This window comes from Podarcis gaigeae (genome assembly GCF_964106915.1).
Source record: "Podarcis gaigeae genome assembly, chromosome: 3".
NCBI lineage: Eukaryota > Metazoa > Chordata > Lepidosauria > Squamata > Lacertidae > Podarcis > Podarcis gaigeae.
In genome coordinates, this window is record NC_139680.1 from 74,458,896 (window position 1) to 74,480,907 (window position 22,012).

The 22,012-nt window shown below is 45.5% G+C and overlaps 2 protein-coding genes across 6 annotated transcripts in view; one reads left to right on the plus strand and one right to left on the minus strand.

Moving 5' to 3' along the window:
• On the minus strand, nucleotides 1-17,961 carry URB2 (URB2 ribosome biogenesis homolog). Of its 3 annotated transcripts, none has more exons than XM_083732152.1 (10): nucleotides 17,519-17,961; nucleotides 16,385-16,521; nucleotides 15,248-15,424; nucleotides 9,878-13,241; nucleotides 8,692-8,852; nucleotides 7,552-7,662; nucleotides 5,714-5,947; nucleotides 5,152-5,242; nucleotides 4,251-4,390; nucleotides 1-640 (listed from the first exon to the last, which is right to left on the minus strand). In XM_083732152.1, the coding sequence occupies exons 2-10, from the start codon at nucleotides 16,508-16,510 to the stop codon at nucleotides 443-445; spliced, it is 4,602 nt and encodes a 1,533-aa protein (XP_083588278.1). In that variant the 5' UTR covers nucleotides 16,511-16,521; nucleotides 17,519-17,961; the 3' UTR covers nucleotides 1-442. The 3 variants fall into 3 exon arrangements, with proteins under 3 accessions (XP_083588278.1, XP_083588277.1, XP_083588279.1); XM_083732151.1 differs by having other exon boundaries at nucleotides 17,371-17,555; XM_083732153.1 differs by lacking the exon at nucleotides 17,519-17,961 and adding an exon at nucleotides 17,273-17,365.
• TAF5L (TATA-box binding protein associated factor 5 like) overlaps nucleotides 17,881-22,012 on the plus strand; it is a 14,612-nt gene continuing 10,480 nt past the window's right edge. The window contains exons 1-3 of one of the 3 annotated variants that reach the window (XM_083732494.1): nucleotides 17,909-18,023; nucleotides 19,414-19,521; nucleotides 20,239-20,383. In XM_083732494.1, coding sequence (XP_083588620.1) covers nucleotides 20,242-20,383 — 142 coding nt within the window. In that variant the 5' untranslated portion in view covers nucleotides 17,909-18,023; nucleotides 19,414-19,521; nucleotides 20,239-20,241. Of the gene's footprint in view, nucleotides 18,024-19,413; nucleotides 19,522-20,238; nucleotides 21,800-22,012 lie in introns of all 3 variants that reach the window. The other 2 variants (XM_083732495.1, XM_083732493.1) reach the window with 2 other exon arrangements.

The window sequence follows — 22,012 nt, forward strand, 5'->3', positions numbered from 1 at the left end:
TTTTTTAAAAAAGAAAGAATTATTAGGTTTATTAATTAATCAAATTAATTAATTAACAAGCTCTCACAATTACAGCACAATGCGGGGAGTGGTTTTCTTGGTCTCAATATAAACAACATATAAACCAATAACATGATTTATTTCCACATGTTGTTCTACATGAATACCTATTGCCTACAACAAAAGAAGACTGCATTGTCTCGTGAAGGTTCTGACTTCACCATCTCTTTACCGAGTAAGCAATTTCTTCTTCAAAACATGCTTGCAATCATTAGGAAAGCATACATCTGTCAGTCACCTACACAGAAGTTGCTATGGGCACCTGCCCAGATGAACACAGCCTCTAGATTTCAGATACTAAGTACACAAACCTTAAGAACAGCAAGTGCTCAACACCTTGAAAGACAGTCCTCTGTGAGATTTCAAAGCAGCAATAGGTAGCTCATGCTGTGTACTTTTCATCCCCTTGCTTTAGAGCTTTGTGGTAGTGAGAATAATCGTGATACAGTTCCTTGAAAACTTCTCTCACACCCACTGGTAAGGATGCATTTAAGAACTTGATATCACGTTCCACACAAAGATCTAGGATGTGATAAATCCCCTCAGTTAGATGTTTCTTTACAGCTGGGTGCAAAGTCACCTAGAGGGAACACAATGACTCATTAAAACGTGTTATTAAACACACACAACACTCATAAGTAAAAACTCTAAGGTAATACAGTAGCTTATTATCTGTCCAGCAGGTTACCTGATGTACAAAAACACAACCTGAAATTTTGTAAGACCTGCTGAAAAACTGAAAAATCTCAACACTAAAATGTAGTACACTTTTACTGTTGCATGTGTTCTTGCCATTGAATTTAAATTTGCTTTATTCCTTATTGTAAGCCACCCTGAGAACTTTGTTACAGGGCAACCTAGCACGTACCTCTCCTATGATATACTTCCCTAAGGCCACTGTCATGTAGCAGTTTGCTTAGCTGACAACAAGTGGCGCTGTGAACTACAGTGGCAGCAGGCCAGGTGAGCCGCAAAGTCACAGCCACTTGGGGCAGCTCCTCAGCAATAGGCCTCGGTGATATATCGATATATCACCCAGGACTGGTATGAGGAGCAGGCCGTGATGTTGGTTTCACTCAGTGGTATATTGTTTTTGAAATGATCCTTCAAATTCAAGACAATATATCCAAAACATGCAGATCATCAGTATGTAACGAATAATAGAACAAAAATTGAGAACACGGCCGTCCTTTATAGAGAAGACAGTAGATGCTGAAGAGACCATTCACTTCATTAAACCAGCTTTGCTTTACGTTTCTAGCCCTGAAAGTGATGATGCACATAAACACACACAAACACACTCTTCCACTGTCACCTCCTCAGGCAGGATATGCACTCATTATCTATTATCCTCTTAAACACTTCTAAGCCTGTCAATCATCAGAACTGGCTATAAAAATCTTCCACACCTGAGCGCTGGCTGTTCCCTTCCAGCCTTCCCCACAACTGGCACAATCTCTGCACTCAAATGTCACCCTGGAAGCATCTTGCTGCCAAGATTTCTAGCCCCAAGGGGAGATTGTGCTATTTTCTGCCACAGAGAGATCCTCTCCTTTCCTCCTTCCATGCGCCAAAAGCCCAAATTAGCTTCATGCTTCCAGACCTGTCGCACTAAGTTCCTAGAATAATGGAAATTAAACTAGAGGCTGCCATTAAAATCCAGGCTTCCCTTCTCTTCCCCAGGCAAGTAATAAACTCTTTCCTAATGAAGCGAACTTCTAATCGCTGTGACAGTTCATGCAGCTTCAGCAGTGCTGGAGAAGTGGAAGCTACCTTCGAAGAACAAAATGACCAACGCGCATCATCTGAGATGGCCGGGGAGTCATTATTACCAAGAAAAACCGTTCATCTTTATATGTACCTGTTTAATGGGGTTCCAGCAGCCAACAACTGGCCTTGATTTTGCACCTGAAGTACAACATCCTGCTGAAAAAGCTCCCCCTAAAGTTGGAAAAACTGCAGCAAGCTGCCATGCTGATGCTAAACATTCGCAGAGCAGACTGCATTTTAAATTGCTGTCACCAGCCCTTGGACTTTATGGTGAAAGGCAAGAAAGAAATCGAATAAATGATTACAATGTCCATGGGGGGGAGGGGCTGCCCTTAAAACTGTTTCAGCAGCTGCAGCTAGTGGTGAGGCTGCTGAGCAGGGCAACCTAAGATGAGCATGTGACGTGCTTTTTTTGGGGGGGGGGGACGAAACCTGCACGGGCTGCCAATTTGCTGCTGGGGCAGATCTAAGGTTCTTGTGTTGATGCATGGAGCCCTATACAGCTTGGGACTTTGATATCTGAAGGAACTCCTTTTCCAACAGACAGCTGCCCGTATGCCAAGAACTTTTACTTACGCTCACCTTGTTGCACCACAACTTGCTGAGGTCTATCCCGACACAACCCAGAGGGATGGCCTTTTCCACTATGGCACCCAAATTGCGGAACTGACTCCTTTCTGGAATAAAGCAAGTGCCATCTTCTTCCGATGGTTGCTAAGGGCATTTCAGTTCACCCAGGTGCTAGCAGGTTATGAATGCTGAGCCTCAGTGCTATTCAGCTTGTGTTCCATGGATTCTGATGTATATTATAATATTTTCAATAGAATTTTGTTGCATTGCTGTGGACTATCCTGGCAACATTTAATAAGAGCAGTATAGAAATATTTTAAATAAAAATAAATGGGGGAGGGGGAACTGGGGGGGGGGGGGAAAGCTTGCTTCCACACAAAATTCAGAATCCTCCTTCACTTATTATTCCCTGAACTGGAAAAATGGATGCTCAAATTAGTATGTAAACTAGGGATGAAACACCTGGTTAATGAACTGTATGTTAAAAGGGATGGGATTTTTTTTGTAGTAGCTGCAAATGTGTACTGCAATGTGCTCTACCTTTGAAGGTGACCTGGAAACTACAATTAATCCAGAATGCAGCAGCTAGACTGGTGACTGGGAACAGCCGCCGAGACCATATAACATCGGTCATGAAAGACCTACATTGGCTCCTGGTACGTTTCCAAGCACATTTTAAAGTGTTGGTGCTGACCTTTAAAGCCCTAAACGGCCTCAGCCCAGTATAACTGAAGGAGCGTCTCCACCCCCATGGTCCAGCTCCGAGGGCCTTCTGGCGGGTCCCTCCCTGCGAGAGTTCCAGGGAACTGGCAGAGGGCCTTCTCGGTAGTGGCACCCGCACCGTGGAATGCCCTCCCATCAGATGTCAAGGAAATAAACAACTATCCAACTTTTTGAAGACATCTGAAGGCAGCCCTGTATAGGGAAGTTTTAAAATGTTTGATGTTTTATCATGTTTTTAATATTCTGCTGGGAGTCGCTCAGAGTGGCTGGGAAAACCCAGCTAGATAGGTGGGATATGTATGTATGTATGTATAGTGGTACCTTGGGTTAAGTACTTAATTCGTTCCGGATATGGTTCTTAACCTGAAACTGTTCTTAACCTGAAGCACCACTTTAGCTAATAGGGCCTCCTGCTGCCGCTGCAGCACGATTTCTGTTCTCATCCTGAAGCAAAGTTCTTCACCGGAAGCACTATTTCTGGGTTAGTGGATTCTGTAACCTGAAGTGTACGTAACCTGAAACGTACGTAACCTGAGGTACCACTGTATGCATAAATAATAAAGATTATTATTATTATTATGAGAGGGGGAGAAACAGAGAAAGAAAGACAACAGAGCACCTGCCGAGAAGCAGACCCAAAAAACAGCTAGTATATCAGCAACAAAGACACAGGTTCCGATGTCAGGAACAGGCTTCAGCCTTGCAGGGTCCTGATTCCCTTCCATGCACTGTCTGGGTTTGCTGTAACCACACTTTGCCAAGGTCCTGAACCAGTCAAACTATGGTAAGTGCACACCATAGTTCACCTCCAAACCAGAATCAGAAACCCCACTTTAAACTGAGGTTTAAGAACGTAAGGATCAGGCCAAAGGCCCATCTATCCCATCATCCTGTTCTCACGGTGCCAACCCCTGACCACCTCCATTAGCGGTGGTACTAGGCAAGCGTTGTGGCTGGTGGCTAGTTTCCAAATTCTAATTAAAAACCTACCTTAATTGCAAGCATCTCTTAATGCTCCAGAATCTTTTTGCAATCTATTTATGACGTTTGATGCACAAGGAACATATAATCATTATACTCCCCTCTTTTCCATTCTTACAAATAAATAGTAAATAGCTGATTATTACCTTCTGCAGTTCAATTACATACTGAGCCACAATGAAGGAAGATAACACAGTGAATTCTTCTGTTTTTGCAGCAATATAAGAATACATACGCTCCACCAAGTGGGCACACTTCAGTATAACTTCAAATTCATCTGTGATCCCTTGGAAAGCAAAGTTTAAAGTCAGAGTTTTATTTTTTAATCCTTTCGTGATTCTCCCACCTGCCCCCCAGTAAAATACAGGAACAAACCAAAAATCAACCAAACACAACTGTTTCTGCAGCCTGTTATAAACTGTTAACAAAATGAGGGAAATAAGGGGCTGAATAGAATGTATGGATATGAAAACAATGAGACTGTGTAACAGGAACTCCTTCCTGACCTGTGCAGGGCAAATTTTAGTGCTTTGAAGGAGAATAGAAAGAAACATGACCTTGCATGTTCACTGAAGTACTTCGGCTGCAGTTCCATACACCAGGGGCAGGCAAGCTTTCTTCCAATGGAAGATGACTGACCAATCAGGAAGAGCCAATGAGAGACCAGAGACAAAGTTTGATGTACCATCCCTTCTCTCTATGTTGTGGTCGTTGGGATAGGCTTCCACCTCAAGGAGTGAGGTCTTACTGGTTCTTGGTGTGATCATTGCCTCCACCCACTACCGAATATGATTCACCTTTCCATAAATGAGCACTCTCTCACACAAAACCACTGCACGGCACTAGTTAATTTAGGATGCACACTTTTTAGGATGTAAGCCCTACTGAGCAAAAATGAGACATATTTTGGAATAAACATTTTCCAGTTTGTGCTGCTAAACTTCAAATCTTGCAAGATGTAGCTGGATCCGCTATGCAAAAGTGTTTTTATGCATAGGTCAGGATCACAAGGTAGGAATAGAATGGGATACAAATAAAATACCAGACCTCTGTCTCCTTTCTGTTTCCCCTCGTGCATAACTGAAATAACCAGTCTATGGAAACTGTTCAAGAAAGATGGAGCTGCTTTGAGCATCACCTGCAAACCAATTAAATACAACACTGAAGCACTGGAACAAAAGGCAATCCGTGTTTTAACTTCAAAACAGATTTATTTGCTAAATTTATCTCCCACCCTTCCATCGCAATATGACAAGCTACTAGAAAATCAACCGTAAAAATAACAATCCTAAAACTCACAATCCAGTTTTGGATGCAACACCCCTCCATCTGCCCCTCTCAGCACACAAGCCGGTCACAAAGCTCAAGGGGTGACCTGGGACTAATCACACTCTCTTAGGCGAAGCTACCTCGTAGGTGGTTGCGAGGATAAAATGGGGAGAAATGCTATGCATGCCACTTTGATTTCCTTATGGGGAAAAGGGGGCTAGAAATGGAATTAATAAATAAATTCATAATGATGGGAGTTGTTGCCCGGCAACTTCTAGACCTTAGGAAAAAGGATAAAAACACATCAAAATCCACATACGAACTCTGCCCCCTTCGTTACCTTAGGATGACACTGCAGGATGGAAAAGAGAACCTCGTGAATTCCCAGGAAGATGTTCCCATACTCCCTTTGGTCGAGAGGGACAGTCAGAAGAATATTGAACGCCAGGGTGACGTGATGCGGGTTAGAGAGAACGCCTTCTCCTTGCCTTAGGAGGGCTGCCACTGTCTCCAGTATAGGTACGAGGAGGATGGGTATGCGCTTTGGATCTTGAGATGCCTCTTTCATTTGCATCTGAGTCAAAAAGGAAAGAAAGAAGCAGCAGCTGTAGGAAAGGACGTGCACCCCTGTTTCCCCACCACGTCCTTTCCTGGCAAGCTTCTGCTGCCAGCAAACAATGAAGCACAGCTTCCGGAGGCACACGTGGTTTTCTCCAACAGGAGTAACACTGGTACGTGAATGCAGATCCATAGTTCTGTATCCAAGACACCCGAAATCTGACTTTGTAAAAGTTTATGTACGTTTACGGCAGAAGGACGTACCAAGCAATACAGGCAGAAATCGACGGCCCTTCTGTGCTACCATTTCTTTCTAGCTCAATAGAGGTACAGTGGTATCTCAGGTTAAGTACTAAATTCGTTCTGGAGGTCCATTCTTAACCTGAAACTGTTCTTAACCTGAAGCACCACTTTAGCTAATGGGGCCTCCTGCTGCCGCCGCGCCGCCAGAGCACAATTTCTGTTCTCATCCTGAAGCAAAGTTCTTAACCCGAGGTAATATTTCTGGGTTAGCGGAATCTGTAACCTGAAGCATATGTAACCTGAAGCGTATGTAACCTGAGGTACCACTGTACCTCTGTTTTCTGCACACACACACCAAGCTTCTCAAGGCTGCACATCACCTGCTGGGATACTACATCTCCCTAGCGCTGGATGAGTGATGTTCTGAAATTCGGAAAGATGATGTTTCCCCAGAAGGGACATTTCATCGCTCCTGCAACTTCTATTTGTACCTGCATCACAGGAACCTATTGAACAACTCTGATGCAGCCAGCAATTCCCCTCCCCTCTGTACCACTTTGTAAATACTTAACTTTTTCCATTTTTGGTTTATGTTACTGATGGCTATGCACTCCCCTGTTATGGTATCTTAGTTCTGGGGCACTTGAACCATTTGATTTTTAATTTTTTTTTTAGTGAAAAGGAGGAGGGTTACTATTTTCTGCTGGAATTGCAACTGCTGCATCAATTCATATATATATTCATTGCATACACAATATAATTTTCCCCTTCTCCTCCCTTGACACGTATCCTGCCCTGTGCCCAAAACTGCTCTGCTCCTGAGGGTTGAGTGGGAGACACACAGAACAAAGTTGTGTGGGGAGAGGGGGTGAAGATTCCTTTCCACAAGGAGAAATCATTGAGCTGACAGAATGTCCCCTTAGTGCTACTTGAACACACTCCAATGTCCAGAGTGGCTTCATATTCTCCCACTGTGTAACCCTAAGTCTGGAACACTCATCCAGTCCCCATTTGGAGAAACAATTCCCCCCTCCCTTTATGACTCTTTGGAGTGCTATCACTCCCATACAGAAGAGTACAAATCCTAGCCATGTTGCAAAACTAAAGTGTGGACAGGGCCCAACAAGTGTAGCTCCTCACTTTCCATCTACTCCTGTACACATCGGAGTGGGGAACCTGTTCTGCTCCAGACACTGCCAAACTCTGGCTCCCATCAGCCCCAGCCAGATTGGCCAATGATGGGAGTTGGAGTCCGATCAACAACACCAGCTCCCCACCACATGCTCCTTGGGAATAAAAGACATGTGGGGAGTGCATTAGTGTCAGTAGCACTGATAGGCTCTGAAGCACCACAGTTCTGGCTGCAGAGATACTCACAACTAAAGCAGTGATTATCCGGGGACTGGAAAACCAGAACGCTTTCTCTTTCTCTCTGCTTAAAGGGCAGCCAAGCAGCACTTTGACTAGAGTAACAGCCGACAATGCTTCCTGCACAAAAGAAAAACAAACATTGCATTTCAAACAGGAGACGTGAAGGTGAAAGGATGCAACCCGAGGAAAGATAGGTACAATCACAGTTCCATGGAAATGAATAAAATTTAAGTCCATCAAAATAAGAGTTCAGACTCTGCGTTATACATTTTTTTCTAGACATGTAAAATATTTTTTAATATGTCTCTTCCTCAGACCTCCTTTTTCCATTTCCATTTCCCCCTATCTTTCTCCACACAGACACACTGGTTTTCAGGCTTTTCCTTCTGTGGCCACTGAACACTGTCCTTACTGGACTCTTTGAGGGCATTATTCCTTTCCCTAAATATATGTTTATTTCTGCAACCCCCACAGGTTACCCCCAACTCTGCCAATACTTTTCTTGTGCATGTGGTTTTAGTAATGCAAGGACAAGCATTTCAAGACTTGAGATATTAGCAAGTAACCAGAGTAGGATCTGTACTAGAGGTCCAATTCCCCCATTTACAGTATTTACAAATGCAATGCTAAAGCACTTTTGGGAAAGGGCCATAACTCAATGGGCAGAACATACATGTCGTCCTGAGCAGGTCCCAGGATCAATTTCCAGCATCTCCAAAGAAAGCAAACATCAGGCAGTAGATCTGAGAAAAGATCTCAACCTGAGATCTTGGGAGAGCCAGCGCCACACAGAATAGGCAACACTGGTTAAATCAGGAATTGGCCTGCCAGATGTTTGTGAACTACAACTCCTATCATCCCCAATACCAAGGGAAGTTAGAGGAGAGCAACAATATCTGTAAGTCCAGAGGTTGTTCCTCATCCTGAGATTAAATAGTTTGATTCTGTAGAAGCCAGTCTAAGATGCCCAAACTTGTCAGTTTCAATGCTACACATTTTGATACCTCCTTTCCACATAAGAGTAGTAAAAAAAGTGCTTGCTGTCATATGGTTGCTATGTAATGTCATAGCAAGGAGTAGGATGGGCAACGACCAGTTGTGATGCATATGAGAAGTTTAAAACATAAGTAAATCATTTCCCCCTACTTCATGATTTTGTTTCCAAATATTGCGAACATCTAATCCCTCAAGCACCACCCTCAACATGGCACAAAAGTCGTCAGGGGTACAATTCTCCACCAGCTGGGCCATCAGTTCTGTCAGGTGCACTTCCAGATCTCGAATCACTTGGACGGTGACTCCGGGACCTGCAATAATGAAAGACAACACTATCATCCAAACTCCAGGCCCGCTGGAGGCTGCTGGGTTATGAATCATTTTAAGAACAATTCACAAAATGGGTTTGCATGAATCGTAACGCTTTTCTGAACTTCTGCTGAAGTTCTTGGCATCCATCTGTCTTGAGAGACAATGGAGTGCCTCTCTGAGGGTGAAATGAAACTGCTGGAGAATCACTGTGCCTGTTGTGGTTGCAGAGACCTGTAACTGCTGCCTCCTGCATTGTTTTTGCTACATTAGCAGCACCAAAATGATCTCTCTGGGACGCAAGCCTGGGCAGTGTATATGGAGGTCCTGGGCTACTCAGATGGCAAGACTCCCCTCAGCCTCACTGATATGGTCCAAAGAAAGCAGAACAATACATTTGGCGCCAGCTTGGTTGCAGGAGCTGCTGGAAGGAGGAGTACAAGGCACCATCCAACCGTCTTAGGGACTCCACTATTTGTGTAGAGTTTGCTCCTTAGCCTTTTCTTTGTTTCTTTCATCACCACAAGCTTCCATCAAAGAGGGTAAGTGCTTCTTATGTGGGTAGGATCCCTATTCCTTTCAAAAGCCTGAGGCTAAGGAGAAGAACGGGTGGCCTGGCCTTCTCCTGACACATAACCTTGATTCTGAACTCTCTAAGGGAACATCATCATGATTTTCCTTGCCTAGTACAACAAAGAGATGGGATCTTGCAGAGTGTAGTGGCTATAGGACAGGGTGGGTGGTACAATGCACAACAGCAAGTAAGGCTGTGCTATTAAGCAGCAACTATCAGCCAGGTAGGGAGCCTGTGGCCCTTCGATGCTGCTGGACCACGACTCCCATCATTACTGACTGTAAGCCACCGTGGCTGGAGCTGAGGGGAGCTGTAGTCCATCTACTTTTGGAAGGCTCAAGGTTCCCCATCCCCGAGCTGGATGTCTGTACCAACATTGTAACTCACAGACTCCCTTAAGGCTTCCATGTGTAACAAAGGGTTGAGAGAGTAGGAGGGATAACCAGTTGTTACCTGCAAGTAGTTTTCCGATGGAGTGAAATGCAGCAATGGAAGTTGCTTGTGCAGGATACAGTTCCGGCATGGAACAGAAGGCAGTTAGGAACTGCAGCGCGGAGCAAAGGAACTGGACGTTGCCGCCAGCCAAGTCAAGTTCTCTCAAGAGCTGAATGTAGAAACGTTGGTACAATTTGCGGTGAGACAGCTGCTGGCATTTGCTCGGCTGCGCGGGGCTTTTTTGCACGTTCTCCCCCGTCACCGACTGCGCGAGGAAAGAATCTGCTTTCAGAAGGGTAGTAATGCACGGCAGGAACACCAAAGGCAACGGCTGGCCTTTTGTGTGATTTCTAAGGCAGAGCTGGATGGTTGCTCCCGTCTGCAGCACTGCCTGTTCCAGCAAAAGCGGCAGTGTTCCTGAAGCCTGATGGTTCCCCTGCTGCTGGAGGTGCTGGAGGTGCAAAGTTAGAACTTGACACTGTGCTGTTACTGCCACCAAGAGGAGCTGGTCAGCAGCAGGGCTCCAACTCGCAGCATGTTCGCTGCTGGCTGCACACGGCTTGCAAGTGGCTAGGAACGACATGAACTTTTCCAGGTTCAGCTTCACACTTTGCCGCCTCTCGAGAGTGAACTGAAGGTAGTGCTCCAAAAAGACCTGGATCCCACACAGAAACTCATCCCACGGAGCAGCTGCTGAAACGCCGGCCAAAGTCTTGCACGCTGCAAATGCAGAGGAGAGGGCGGCTTCGAGAACATCGCTGGCATGCAGGACCTTGAAGGATGAATTTGCGTTCCTGCCCGTCTGCAGGCAGGCCAGGAGATGGTAGCAGGTTGTCCTGAACTTCAGAGACAAGGCCTCGCTGCAAGCAACGCTTGCCTTGGTGTTGGCAGCCAAAGATAACAGCAAAAGGAAGCACCGCGTGTGGCCCAGAGGAAAGAGGCTGTCCAGATTCAACGCCGAAATTATATTCAGCAAACCCAAAAGCCTATTGAGGTGCTCTTCTTCCAAGGTCACATAATCCCTCCCCTTTGCTGATGATAGTATAATCTGAGCAGCTTTCTCCATTGCTGTCCAGCACATGGAAGGTTCGCTGCTAGGCCCTGTGCTGGCACCGCGACCAGAAGGGTCAAACTCACACCATGGCACATCTTCTGCAGACAGCTCTTGAAGAGGCTGGTTGGCAACGATGCTCGCACAGTGCTGGACTATGTGGCTTAGGAAAGAGGAGTGTAGCGCCCGCAGTTCTGGAAGAAGAGGACTATGCAGCAAATCTGTAGACACCTTTCCAACGGTGATTAAGGAGCTGCCGTCACCATCAGGGGCCGCCTGTGTCTGGTTCGCTAACAGCGTTTTCAGGAGCACACCTGCAACGTACCATGTATCACTCATGGATAGATAGGGGGCCAGGATGGGAAGGTTGGAGACTACGAGGTGCCAATGAGCGGTAGGGTAAGTGAGGCTAGTTATTGCACCTGCATTGCCATCCCAGGGCTCTGACTCTTCTCCATTCGTGCAGCATCTTCCAGACTGAAGGATGAAAGCTCCAGCACACTGCAAAGCCTGGTGGGATGCCTCTGTCTGAGAGCTGGATTGCATCAGCATCATCTTCATTTTCTGAAGCACCAGCCATTCTGTACAGTATCTGCTCCCTGAGCAGGAACAGCTTAAGAGCTTTGTGATCTTCTCCCAGCACTGCGTATCCAAACCAGGGAGGACAGCCGAAAAGTCCCAGTTGCCTATGGTGGAATCAGTAAGAGCCAAGGTTGTTTTGCCTACCGGGGAGGCATACTTTGGGCAATTTAAACTGAAAAGAGTATTGACCGCTACCCAAGTGCAAGCAAGGAGGAGAGCAGAGCCACCAGCTTTTTCTACCCAAAGCTCCAGCTCTGTTTCTTCTGCCTGGCAATCTGTCAGCAGGTCAAACAAAGCTCGGATCACCTCCCTCTGCATCGTCTCCATCAGAGTCTGAGTCCGACGCACAACAGGCAACGGGGTGGAATCATCTAAGCTCCTCATATGGAACAGAACAGAGTGCAGCAATGAGCTCATGGACTGGAGCTTCGAGGCCACGTCAGAGTCTCCTCTGACATCAGGTATAAGGAAAGTCTGGCACTTCTCCAGTATGAGCGCCACAATGTCCAGGATCTGATTGGGTGGCAGATCGAGGAGGCACTCGCAGAGCTTGGCCCGGATGCCTGCAGGAAGAACTGGGAGCCTCAGCTCCTCTGCAGCAGGACGGCAGATGACAGACAGAACCTCTTCAAAGAGCTTTTGGAACTGGCGCAGCTTGGCGTAAGTGTGGAAGAGAGTCGCGACGAGTGTCTCCTGGGCCTTTTTTGTACGCGGCTCAGAGACCTCTGCATCAATCCAAGCAGAGGCCACCAAGTCGTCCAAATCAGGCTCCACAATCAAATGATTTAAGGAGATCAAGGCCTTGAGACACCTGAACCAGGCAGGGATGGCAGGCTGGGAATGACTCACCAGAATCTGTGCCAGCTGGCGGTAAAAGTGAAACTGCACTTCCTTGTGCCGAATCCTATCCGCGGCAACGTTATAGATGCCGTTGCTCAGCACCGAGTTCAAAAGCTGCTCCATGGCCAGGAGCTCCGAGGTCCATTCTGACGGAGAAAACTGGCTGTTCCAAAGATCCTCTTGAAGCCTGGAAATCCTTAGACAGCGATAAAGCCTGGTGAGCACGTGGAAGCAGACAAGGTGGTTTTCAGCCTTATTGTAGGATTCTAGGAACAGCTTAAAGAGGAGAGGCACAGAGTTTGCTACCACTTTCCCATGAAGAGCTGGAGGACAAAAACTAGCATCTTCTAATCTAGCCTGGATTGTGCTGGCCGGCAGCAGGAGATGTTTCAAACCCCCTTTTCGTACGGCGTGAGGCTCCTTCTCTGGCAGCAACTCTTCACTGTAAGACGCCAAGAGTTCTGGCCGGAAAATACCAGCCGCCAGCAGGGCTTCTATGCTGTTCCGGATCTCCTTGCTCTGATGCTGACGCAGATGGCCGTCTTCCGCCTGCGTCCATGCCCCGCTAGTGAGCAAATGCCTCAGGAGCAGGCATGGCTGAAGCAGCTGCTTAGTCACTTGCCCAAATACGCGGTTCGCATTGGCCTGCTGCCTCTGAATCAGGAGGTACTGCTGGAAGGTCAGCTGGAGGACTTCGAGCAACTGGGGTGACACAGCCTCTTCCGATGACAACTGCCAACACGCCAGACAGGACAACTTGCTCAGAAGGTCCACCAGAAGCTCAAATTTTGCAGTGTAAACTATCGAGAGAGGGGGCACAGACAGGATGCCTCTACAGCAACTTAGCACAGTGCCAACGTCCTTCAAGGTTTTTTGGGCATAAGAGGTGGAAAGCTTTTCATTCATGACCTGGAGATTAAACAGGAAGCAAAGACAATTCACGGTCAATCTTCTACATGGAAATGATACTCTAATGGTCAATAACTAGGGGAGCTTAAGGTCAGAAGCTCTCCATCTAGTGTCTTCTTAAATGATGTTTGATTAGAGTTACAGGTATTTACTGCAGCTTATGTATCATGTAATAAATCACCTATTATTATTCTTTGCCTCTTTCTCTCTGCCATCGGTATTGTTCTCCCTTCCAACAAAAATATTGTTGTCCCTAAGACAAATAATCCACTGAGGCTCCTTGTAAGGCTAGAGCTTAGATCCTGACAAAAGAGGTGCCAGGACCTGCTGACAGCCAAACTAAAGACCCCTAACATGTGGATGAGGGGGATACCATAGTATGCAGTCTTTCTAAAAGTCATATGTGACACTGACTCTAAAAACTGCATTGTGCTTCTGCAGAACGAAAAGATTCTCTTTTCTAAACATCATCTAGGCTGTTCTGCAGCATATCCTGTTTCAGTGACTTTTTAGATTAGGTTCTTCAAAAGTGACCAGAAAAGATTTTGTTCTTATAAACATTCTATATTTTAATGCCCTAAATGTGTTTGTTCTAAATTGTTCAAAGAAGTATGTTCTCAAAAAATTACAGAGCTAATTTTCCTGCATGATTGCAGAATTTATTGGGCAATAAAAGACTAACAGCACAGTGCTAACCTAGTCAGTAGCAAGTCCTATTGACTCCCCTGGGGCTTACTCCCAAGATAGGGCTACAGCCTAAAACTATCTGTTATACAGTTATAATCATAAAACCAGTTATTGGGAGTTAAACCCTATTGTAAAGGTAAAGGTAAAGGTACCCCTGCCCGTACGGGCCAGTCTTGCCAGACTCTGGGGTTGTGCGCCCATCTCACTCAAGAGGCCAGGGGCCAGCGCTGTCCGGAGACACTTCCGGGTCACGTGGCCAGCGTGACATTGCTGCTCTGGCGAGCCAGAGCCACACACAGAAACGCCGTTTACCTTCCCGCTGGTAAGCGGTCCCTATTTATCTACTTGCACCCGGGGGTGCTTTCGAACTGCTAGGTTGGCAGGCGCTGGGACTGAGCAGCGGGAGCGCACCCCGCCGCAGGGATTCGAACCGCCGACCTTTCGATCGGCAAGTCCTAGGCGCTGAGGCTTTAACCCACAGCGCCACCTGCGTCCTGTAAACCCTATTGTACTGGGAGTTAAATCCCACTGTATTCAGTGGGATTTGCTTCTGAATAAATATACACAAGATGGCCTTGTTTACACATCAAGGTAAGGTTGAATCTTGGGCTACAGCTTGTGGTTCATAAGGAGAGATAACATGATAGGTCAAACCTTGTCTTAAAGGTAAAGGTAAAGGGACCCCTGACCATTAAGTCCAGTCATGACCGACTCTGGGGTTGCAGCGCTCATCTCGCTTTATTGGCCCAAGGGAGCCGGCTTACAGCTGGTCATGTGGCCAGCATGACTAAGCCGCTTCTGGCGAACCAGAGCAGCGCATGGAAACACCATTTACCTTCCCGCAGGAGTGGTACCTATTTATCTACTTGCACTTTGGCGTGCTTTTGAACTGCTAGGTTGGCAGGAGCAGGGACCGAGCAACGGGAGCTCACCCCATCACGGGGATTTGAACCGCCAACCTTCTGATTGGTAAGTCCTAGGCCCTGTCACAAAACAGGATTTAAAAAGACCAGGGAGGAACAAAGCAGTTGTGACCTCACTGGAAGTCACACCAAGTTTCTCGCACACACACAAGGATTATATATACAAGCTGCAGCCAATACATAAAAATATGGCAGCAGGCACATTTGCAATATTAGAGGAATACGGCAGTCAAGGTGAGCAACAGCTGCTAACAGTTAGCGGAGGTTACCAGAGAAAATTAGAGGGGAACTTATGATGGAAGATGTGGGACAGTCAGAAAGGCCCGCCATGGACTATAAACTACCCACTGATAAACAGGGTCATACTGTCCTGTACATATCTACACATCAAATTACCTGTGCAATTGAAAAACGTAGGGTGATTGTCTTTCCATTCTTGAAGAGACTCTGCAGCTTCCTGCTATGAAGGATGTTGTCCAGGTACATCCAAAGCTTCTCAACAATATCATTGGGCAATTCAAGTTTCTTGTTGGAACAGGAAACCAGGGTATGGCACACCCAATCAAGCAAGACCTGTGTTCACAAATAGATTTATACACTAATAATAGCCATTCTACATATTTTAAAGATAAGGGGGGGGGAGGTGGAGGGAGGGAGGAAAGAAGGGGCGTGAGGACACATAATGAACTGTCCAGATGCCTAGAAACCATGTGTAAGCTACTCTAGAGTTTCATGGAAGATTCCAAGAAGTTCAAGTTCAGCTGGAAATCTGCATATGCTCCAGAACTATGGGTAGGATTCACTTAACAAGTCCTGTCAGCAATGACTGCGCAGCAACTTCTGCTTGCGCAATGAGCCTGGTATAAACTCTGAGGGTTCATGGATTTTGATGTCTCAAAGCACTATTCAGGAGGAGTAAAGTTATCTTCAAGTCCCACTGGTTTCAGTGCAAGAGAATTGAGCACGAGCTTAACTCTCCCACTGAGATCAGAAGGATGTCTAAACTGGGGCTTTTAGGAAATAAAATAGCAATCAAGGCGTGCTAATACTCTGGAAATCCAAATGTAGAATGTACCCCCATTGTGACGTGTAAGAAACATTTGGAAAGGCAAGACAGCACAGTTACTACAAAAACTACCGTAGGTGTTACATATTTACTGAAACCCAGATTTCCTTGAGAGAATAAACATATTTACAGTAATGTAAATGCCAAAGATGGCATTCTTGTAATAAATCTTATATCTTGTAATAAATCTTATTTGTAAGTTGTTTAAACTGTTTTTAATGTTCTAACCTGCCCTGAACCTTAGGGTAAAGGGCAGGTAATAAACAAATAACAACAGCAGCCTTTATGAAAAATTGAACAAAATTAAATACCAAAGTATTCCCTGCCACTTCCAGTTAGAGATGGGTATTAGCTAAATAAGAAAAAATGGCTTGAATAACATTATCTGTGTTGAACCAAGGCATTCTATATACAAAATTAATTTGGAACATCTTTTGGGAGGGGTTACATTTATGAAAAGACATTACTTGTTCTTTGTTTGGAAGAAAGCACTGGTGAGAAATCCATGCAAACTGAGCCAACTTGATTTTGTCTTCCCATGATGTCTTTGCACTTTTTAGCTTCAGGTGAATGCCAGAGTAAATTGCAGCCATGAAGATAGTATCTAAAATAAAATAAAAAGATTTTGAGAAGGAACACTTGAAGTATGCATTAATTGCACTACTAGTCCACAATTTATTATTTTATACAGGTGCACTTCCTTAACACAGGTTCTCTGTGTTCATTCTGGTTTGTGCCATCAATGAAGAGTGAGCTAATATAGGGTTAAGAGTGTGAGCTGTGAACCAGGAAGTTCCTATTTCACATTGCAGCCTGCTTAGATGTCACTAACGCAACATCTTCCCCAAACACAGCAAGTGCTAGCCAGGTTGCCTTTCATTCCCCAGGATCACAGAAGCAACACTCCGAACAGGTTATGGATTGCTTATGGTTCTCAAGGAGCAACTACAAAAGGGTCACCATTAACATCCGGACTTCAATGCAGATCCAGCCCTCACCACCAAGAAACCACATCCTGCCCGTACCGTATGAAAAATCTTTCATGCAGGCAATGACAGGACTTCCAGGGAAACTTGAAAATTTGGCACCTCTCGTTCAAAAAAAGATCCTAAATACTTTGACGCAGATCCCACACGTGCTATTAAGGTCGCAAGCTTTCTTACAGTGAAGCCCATTCAGTAGAGTCTCAGGCTCGGTATATGAAAGATATTTCACTTGCAATTTGGTCCTTCTTTTCGCTTGCCCCCAACCTCTCCCTTTAAAAATAAGAGTAGCAGCAGCAGCAAAAAAAACGTGTCTCACTAAACTCAACTCAATGAGAATTGCTTATTTAAACAGCCATAGCAACAACACACGCAGAGGATCGCGCCCTCTCGTCCCCGTTCGCTCAGACGCGCATCTTGCGCCGAAAAGCACCACGCGGACGAAAAACTCCCCCTCGCCCGGGACTTACGTGCCGATGGCGACGCTTCTTAAGCTCAGCACCACGCTCTGGCTCTGGCCCTGGCCCCGCCCCCTCTCCCGGTCCCTCCGCGCACGTGCTGCTTCTTCCGGCACATCCTCAGACTCCCCCCCACACACTCCTCCTCCTTCGGCGTCACCTTTCCCCGAACCAGCGAGTTGCAGGAGCCAGAGAGCGAGAGCGAAAAGAGCTCCGCAGGCGTAACTAGCCGAGCGCCAACAGGGCCAGCCTCCCCATTGGCTGGCAGGCTGCGCCTGCGCGCTCGCCTTCCTCCCCCGGCCCCGCTCTCCTCCTTCTCTGTGTCAGTGCCGTCAGTCATGGAGCGGCTCCTTCGAGCCGCGGCGGCAGCAGCAGGAGCAGCGGCGGTGGCGGCGGCAATAACAGGAGCAACCCCAGCGCTAGCGGCCCGGGACGCCCAAGGCAGCCTCCTTGGCGGAAGACCCAGCGAGGAGGTGCTGCAGGCGCGCGCGCCAGGGTCCGCACGAGCGGCGGCGGCGGCGTCTCGCGCCACTGGGAGCAAGTGACTGACGGCGCGAGCCCAGGAATTCCGTCTCGTGCCTACACTGGGAGTCGCTCAAACGCACAGGCACGCACGCGCGCGTACGCAGCGCCTCTCTCTCTCTTCCTCTGCCTGCGATGCTTCAGTGAGTGCTTCTTTCAAACCCCCCCCCCCACCGGCCCCACTTCCCCGGCATGCAGCAACAAACAGCGGCGGGCTCCTTTTCCCGGGCGGGTGGAGCGGCAGGACGGGCTACGCCAAGTGTGGCGCGCGGAAGGGCCCTCCCTGGGTGGAGGCGTCGCCGTCGTCTTCTCTTCCTTCCCTCTCCACCCCCCCCCCCATCCCCACGCCGCTTCTGCCTTTCCCATACAGCTGCCGGCAGGAAGACCTGAGGCTCCATCTGCCTCGGTGCATCCTTCCTCCTCAGCTTCCCATTGGCCTCCCTTCTCCTCCCCCCCCCCCCCGGCACAAATGGGAAGAGCGGGGTTGGGGCCGAATGCAGCTTGGATGGGGTAAAGTTTGGAGCAAAAGGGGACTTCGAGTCCTTGAAACGCGTGGGTCCATTTTAGAGTGAGGCGTCCTGCATTGAGTTACTCTGAATAGTTTTAGTTTGCTTCACCGTTGTGGCATCGACTGGATATCAGTGCTATACAGGCTACACAAGGTAGTTTGGTCCATGAGAATTTAAAAAAAGAAAAAGAAATCCCAAATGCTTTCAAGTTCTCCAGAATTTTTCACCAGGCTGGATAAGCAAGATATAGCCATGCTTTCCATGCAGAGTTTACAAATGAAATAGCGGCAGTGGTTATAGCAACTATGGTATACTGTATGAGCAAATGTTGTGCCACCTTTGAAAGTGCACAATTGAAAGAAACATCATTTTAAAAATACAGCTGGTATTATACCATATCTCCGAAGGAGAATGTCAGTCATTGCTGACTTGTCTCTGGTAGTAATCAGAGAATTATAACTCACTTGGTTGCATATACACACTTTGGTGGACAAAGATTTTTGTTTTACATTTCCAAAATTGCATGTATTTTTCAAATCCTCAAAGGGAACAGACTGTATTTTCTTAATTATTGCAAATTCAGCCTAAAATCTCTTTTGCCTTTGTAGGGGAGTGTTGAAGGCATAATTATACCTCTCATGGGGTTTCTTTTCCTCCCCTCTCCCCCCATAAGTTATACAGTTGGTAGAGTAGTAAATCATTTGTGTGGAACCAAAGTGAACATCAGAATTCTCCAGATTAATTGATTTTGCATGAAAAGCTTCAAGAAACCACATAATGGTGATGCTTTTAAAATACATTGGGAAGATCAACTAGTAGTAGTAAAAAAAAGGGGGGAGATGAGTTCTATTGAAGTTATTTCATTGGAACTTCAGCTTTGTTCAATAATTTACGAGCTATTACTTGAAATCAGATTTGCTCCCAATGGGGCTAACAAACCCTTAGCATTTCTGTGTTTTCCTCTTTTACATTAGAACCATGATCCAAATGTACATATGTAATGCAGATGCCTTTCTGAAATTAGGCAGGTTTGGGTCTGTTGTGCTTCGATGGGATGCTGCCTTGATCTTCCTAAAGAAAATGCAAGATATGCATGTAATAAATCACTGTGAGTGAGCAGAGATTTTAGCAGGTAACAAACACCCAGAATGCTTTTCTATTTCACTTACACACTTTTTTGACTTTTACTCTACCGTGCTTGAGGCAAAAGTTAAGGTTCTACAGTACTCTAATGTTCCATGCTGTTATGCACTATTAAGTATAAAGGTGGGGCAGAGTGTCAAATAAAATAATGATCTGGAAATAGAAACCTTAAGCAAGCTGACCTTTGACAGCTAACTAGGGAAAGTGAAACAAAACTGAAACTAATTTTTGATTTTTCATATGTTTGACAGAGAAAATAGTATTAAGAGTGCAGAGTAGAATTTTATAAAATCACATTTGATTATTAACTGCAGTACACTAATCACTAATAGGGTTCTATGCAGGATGGCATAGTGCCTCTCCAGTGGGCTTAAGTGTAAAATATTTAAAAACACTGCTGTTTTGCTTGGGAATAAAAATAGAAAAAGTGAAGGAGAAGAGCAGCCATTAGAACCCTGAAGTTGCCACTAGTGAAATATGCACCATTTTCACCTAAACCTCTGCAATCCTAAAAGAACCTCAGTCCTTGCAAACTTCTGTGCTTTGATGCTTTATGGTCTGAGTGATAAGCTGATATTTCATTGAATAAGTAAGGTGTGCATTTTCTACTGTATCAGCTTTTGGAATGCGTAATGAGTGTCAGTTTCCCACAGGTTTCTCATTCAACAATCATGTTTTAAGAAATGTGCTTCCTTTTCTTTTGGAGGTCATGAAACGTGTACGCACAGAACAGATTCAGATGGCAGCTTCCTGCTACCTCAAACGCAGGCAGTATGTAGACTCGGAAGGTCCTCTGAAACAAGGGCTTCGCTTATGCCAGACTGCAGAGGAAATGGCAGCTAATCTAACAGGTACCTACTAAAGTTTCTTAATGAGTTTATTGCAGGTGTCACCAGCATGCTGCCCTCCAGATATTATTGGATTACAAACCTATCATCCTTAAAAGTTGTCCTTGCTGGCAGGGCTGTAGTCCAACAACATTGGTAAGACACCCTGCTGGCTACCTCTGGTTTATAGTAAAGTGCAAATCTCTAGTTACTAAAGAGTGAAACTTCTAAGCAATCAATTGGGGACAGACTGAAGCATGAATGGCTTCATGATACTGTAACACCCACTTGTGTCCAAAGGCTGGGAAGCAAATAAAAAAGCAAGCAAGGAGGTGATCTGGCAATTTACCAAATAAGACAAATCAAAATGAAATGTACAGCAGGAATGCTGCCATTTCCAAATATTTTGAAATGATTTGGCTGCCAAATATGTTTGGGAAATGTTTTTAACAGACAAATTATGTTAAAATAAGTAAATTTGGGGTTTTTAAGGAGAACGGCCTTTTCACTGAGATGAAGCTAAATGATTTAGACATTCTCTAGCTCATCTCTGCCAAGATGAGAACTATAACTGCTAAATAATGAATTCAACTTTTATATATAGAACTCTACAGCCCTGACACTTTTTTGTGGTTCTAGATGTTTTACAATAAGCATCAGAGCAATGTGTTATTTTTAGTGGGTTTTTTCGACTAATTGAAAGCCCAGTTAAAGTTAATCAATTCAGGGGAGACCCACAGAGACATAACTGAACTGTTTAGAATTTATATTTAATACTAATAACTTTAGAAGTACCTAATACCTCAAAGTACAATTGCCCACACAGAATGTAGCATTAAAGCGCTAAGGCTGCAATTCTATAACCATGTTCCATAGAACTTCTGAGCAGACCAGCATATGATTGCACTGTTGGTCTGGTAATTCAGGATTCTGACATTCTATAGAAGTAGGTTCTCATACTGCTTCCTCCTTGGGAGTTATGCTGAACTGTGTATTATGTTTCCATGAAAGAAATGCCCAACCAGCTACCTCTACATCACATGAGGCTTGGGCATGTGCCTTTGGAATCACTATTAGCATATGTGTTCATCCAGAAAACCCATTTACTTCATTTGTTTCCTGTGCATCTAATGAAATAAATCACAAAAACTGTAAATCTGGACACTGTTTTTCTTGAAGCAATTTGAGGATTTGGTACAAATCAGAGGATCAAATAAGGACAATCGTTTCTTGTTTAACACACACACACAAAGATTGCTTCATTAATAGTCCTGTATTCACCTAAATATTATAGAATTGTGGCAAAGAGTGGGAGCTATATGAATGCTACCTTCTTGCACCAAATCATGTTCTATGGTTAAGTTCCAGAACCAGCTTTTGATGCACTTTATTCATTGCATTAGTTTTCCAGGTCTTAGGCCAAAATTGTAACAAATAAAGGTAAAGGGAACCAGTCGTGACCAACTCTGGGGTTGTGGTGCTCATCTCGCTTTATTGGCCGAGGGAGCCGGCGTACAGCTTCTGGGTCATGTGGCCAGCATGACTTAAGCCGCTTCTGGCGAACCAGAGCAGCGCACGGAAACGCCGTTTACCTTCCCGCCGGAGTGGTACCTATTTATCTACTTGCACTTTGACGTGCTTTTGAACTGCTAG

Bases quoted from the DNA above. Each gene is read 5' to 3' on its own strand.
- URB2 (XM_083732152.1), bottom strand. From the start codon at position 16,510: ATGGCTGCAATTTACTCTGGCATTCACCTGAAGCTAAAAAGTGCAAAG. The intron at 8,853-9,877 runs GTAACAACTGGT...TCATTATTGCAG, and splicing joins CATCGGAAAACTACTTGCAG to GTCCCGGAGTCACCGTCCAA. The intron at 641-4,250 runs GTAATAATCAGC...TGTTCCCTCTAG, and splicing joins ATGTAATTGAACTGCAGAAG to GTGACTTTGCACCCAGCTGT.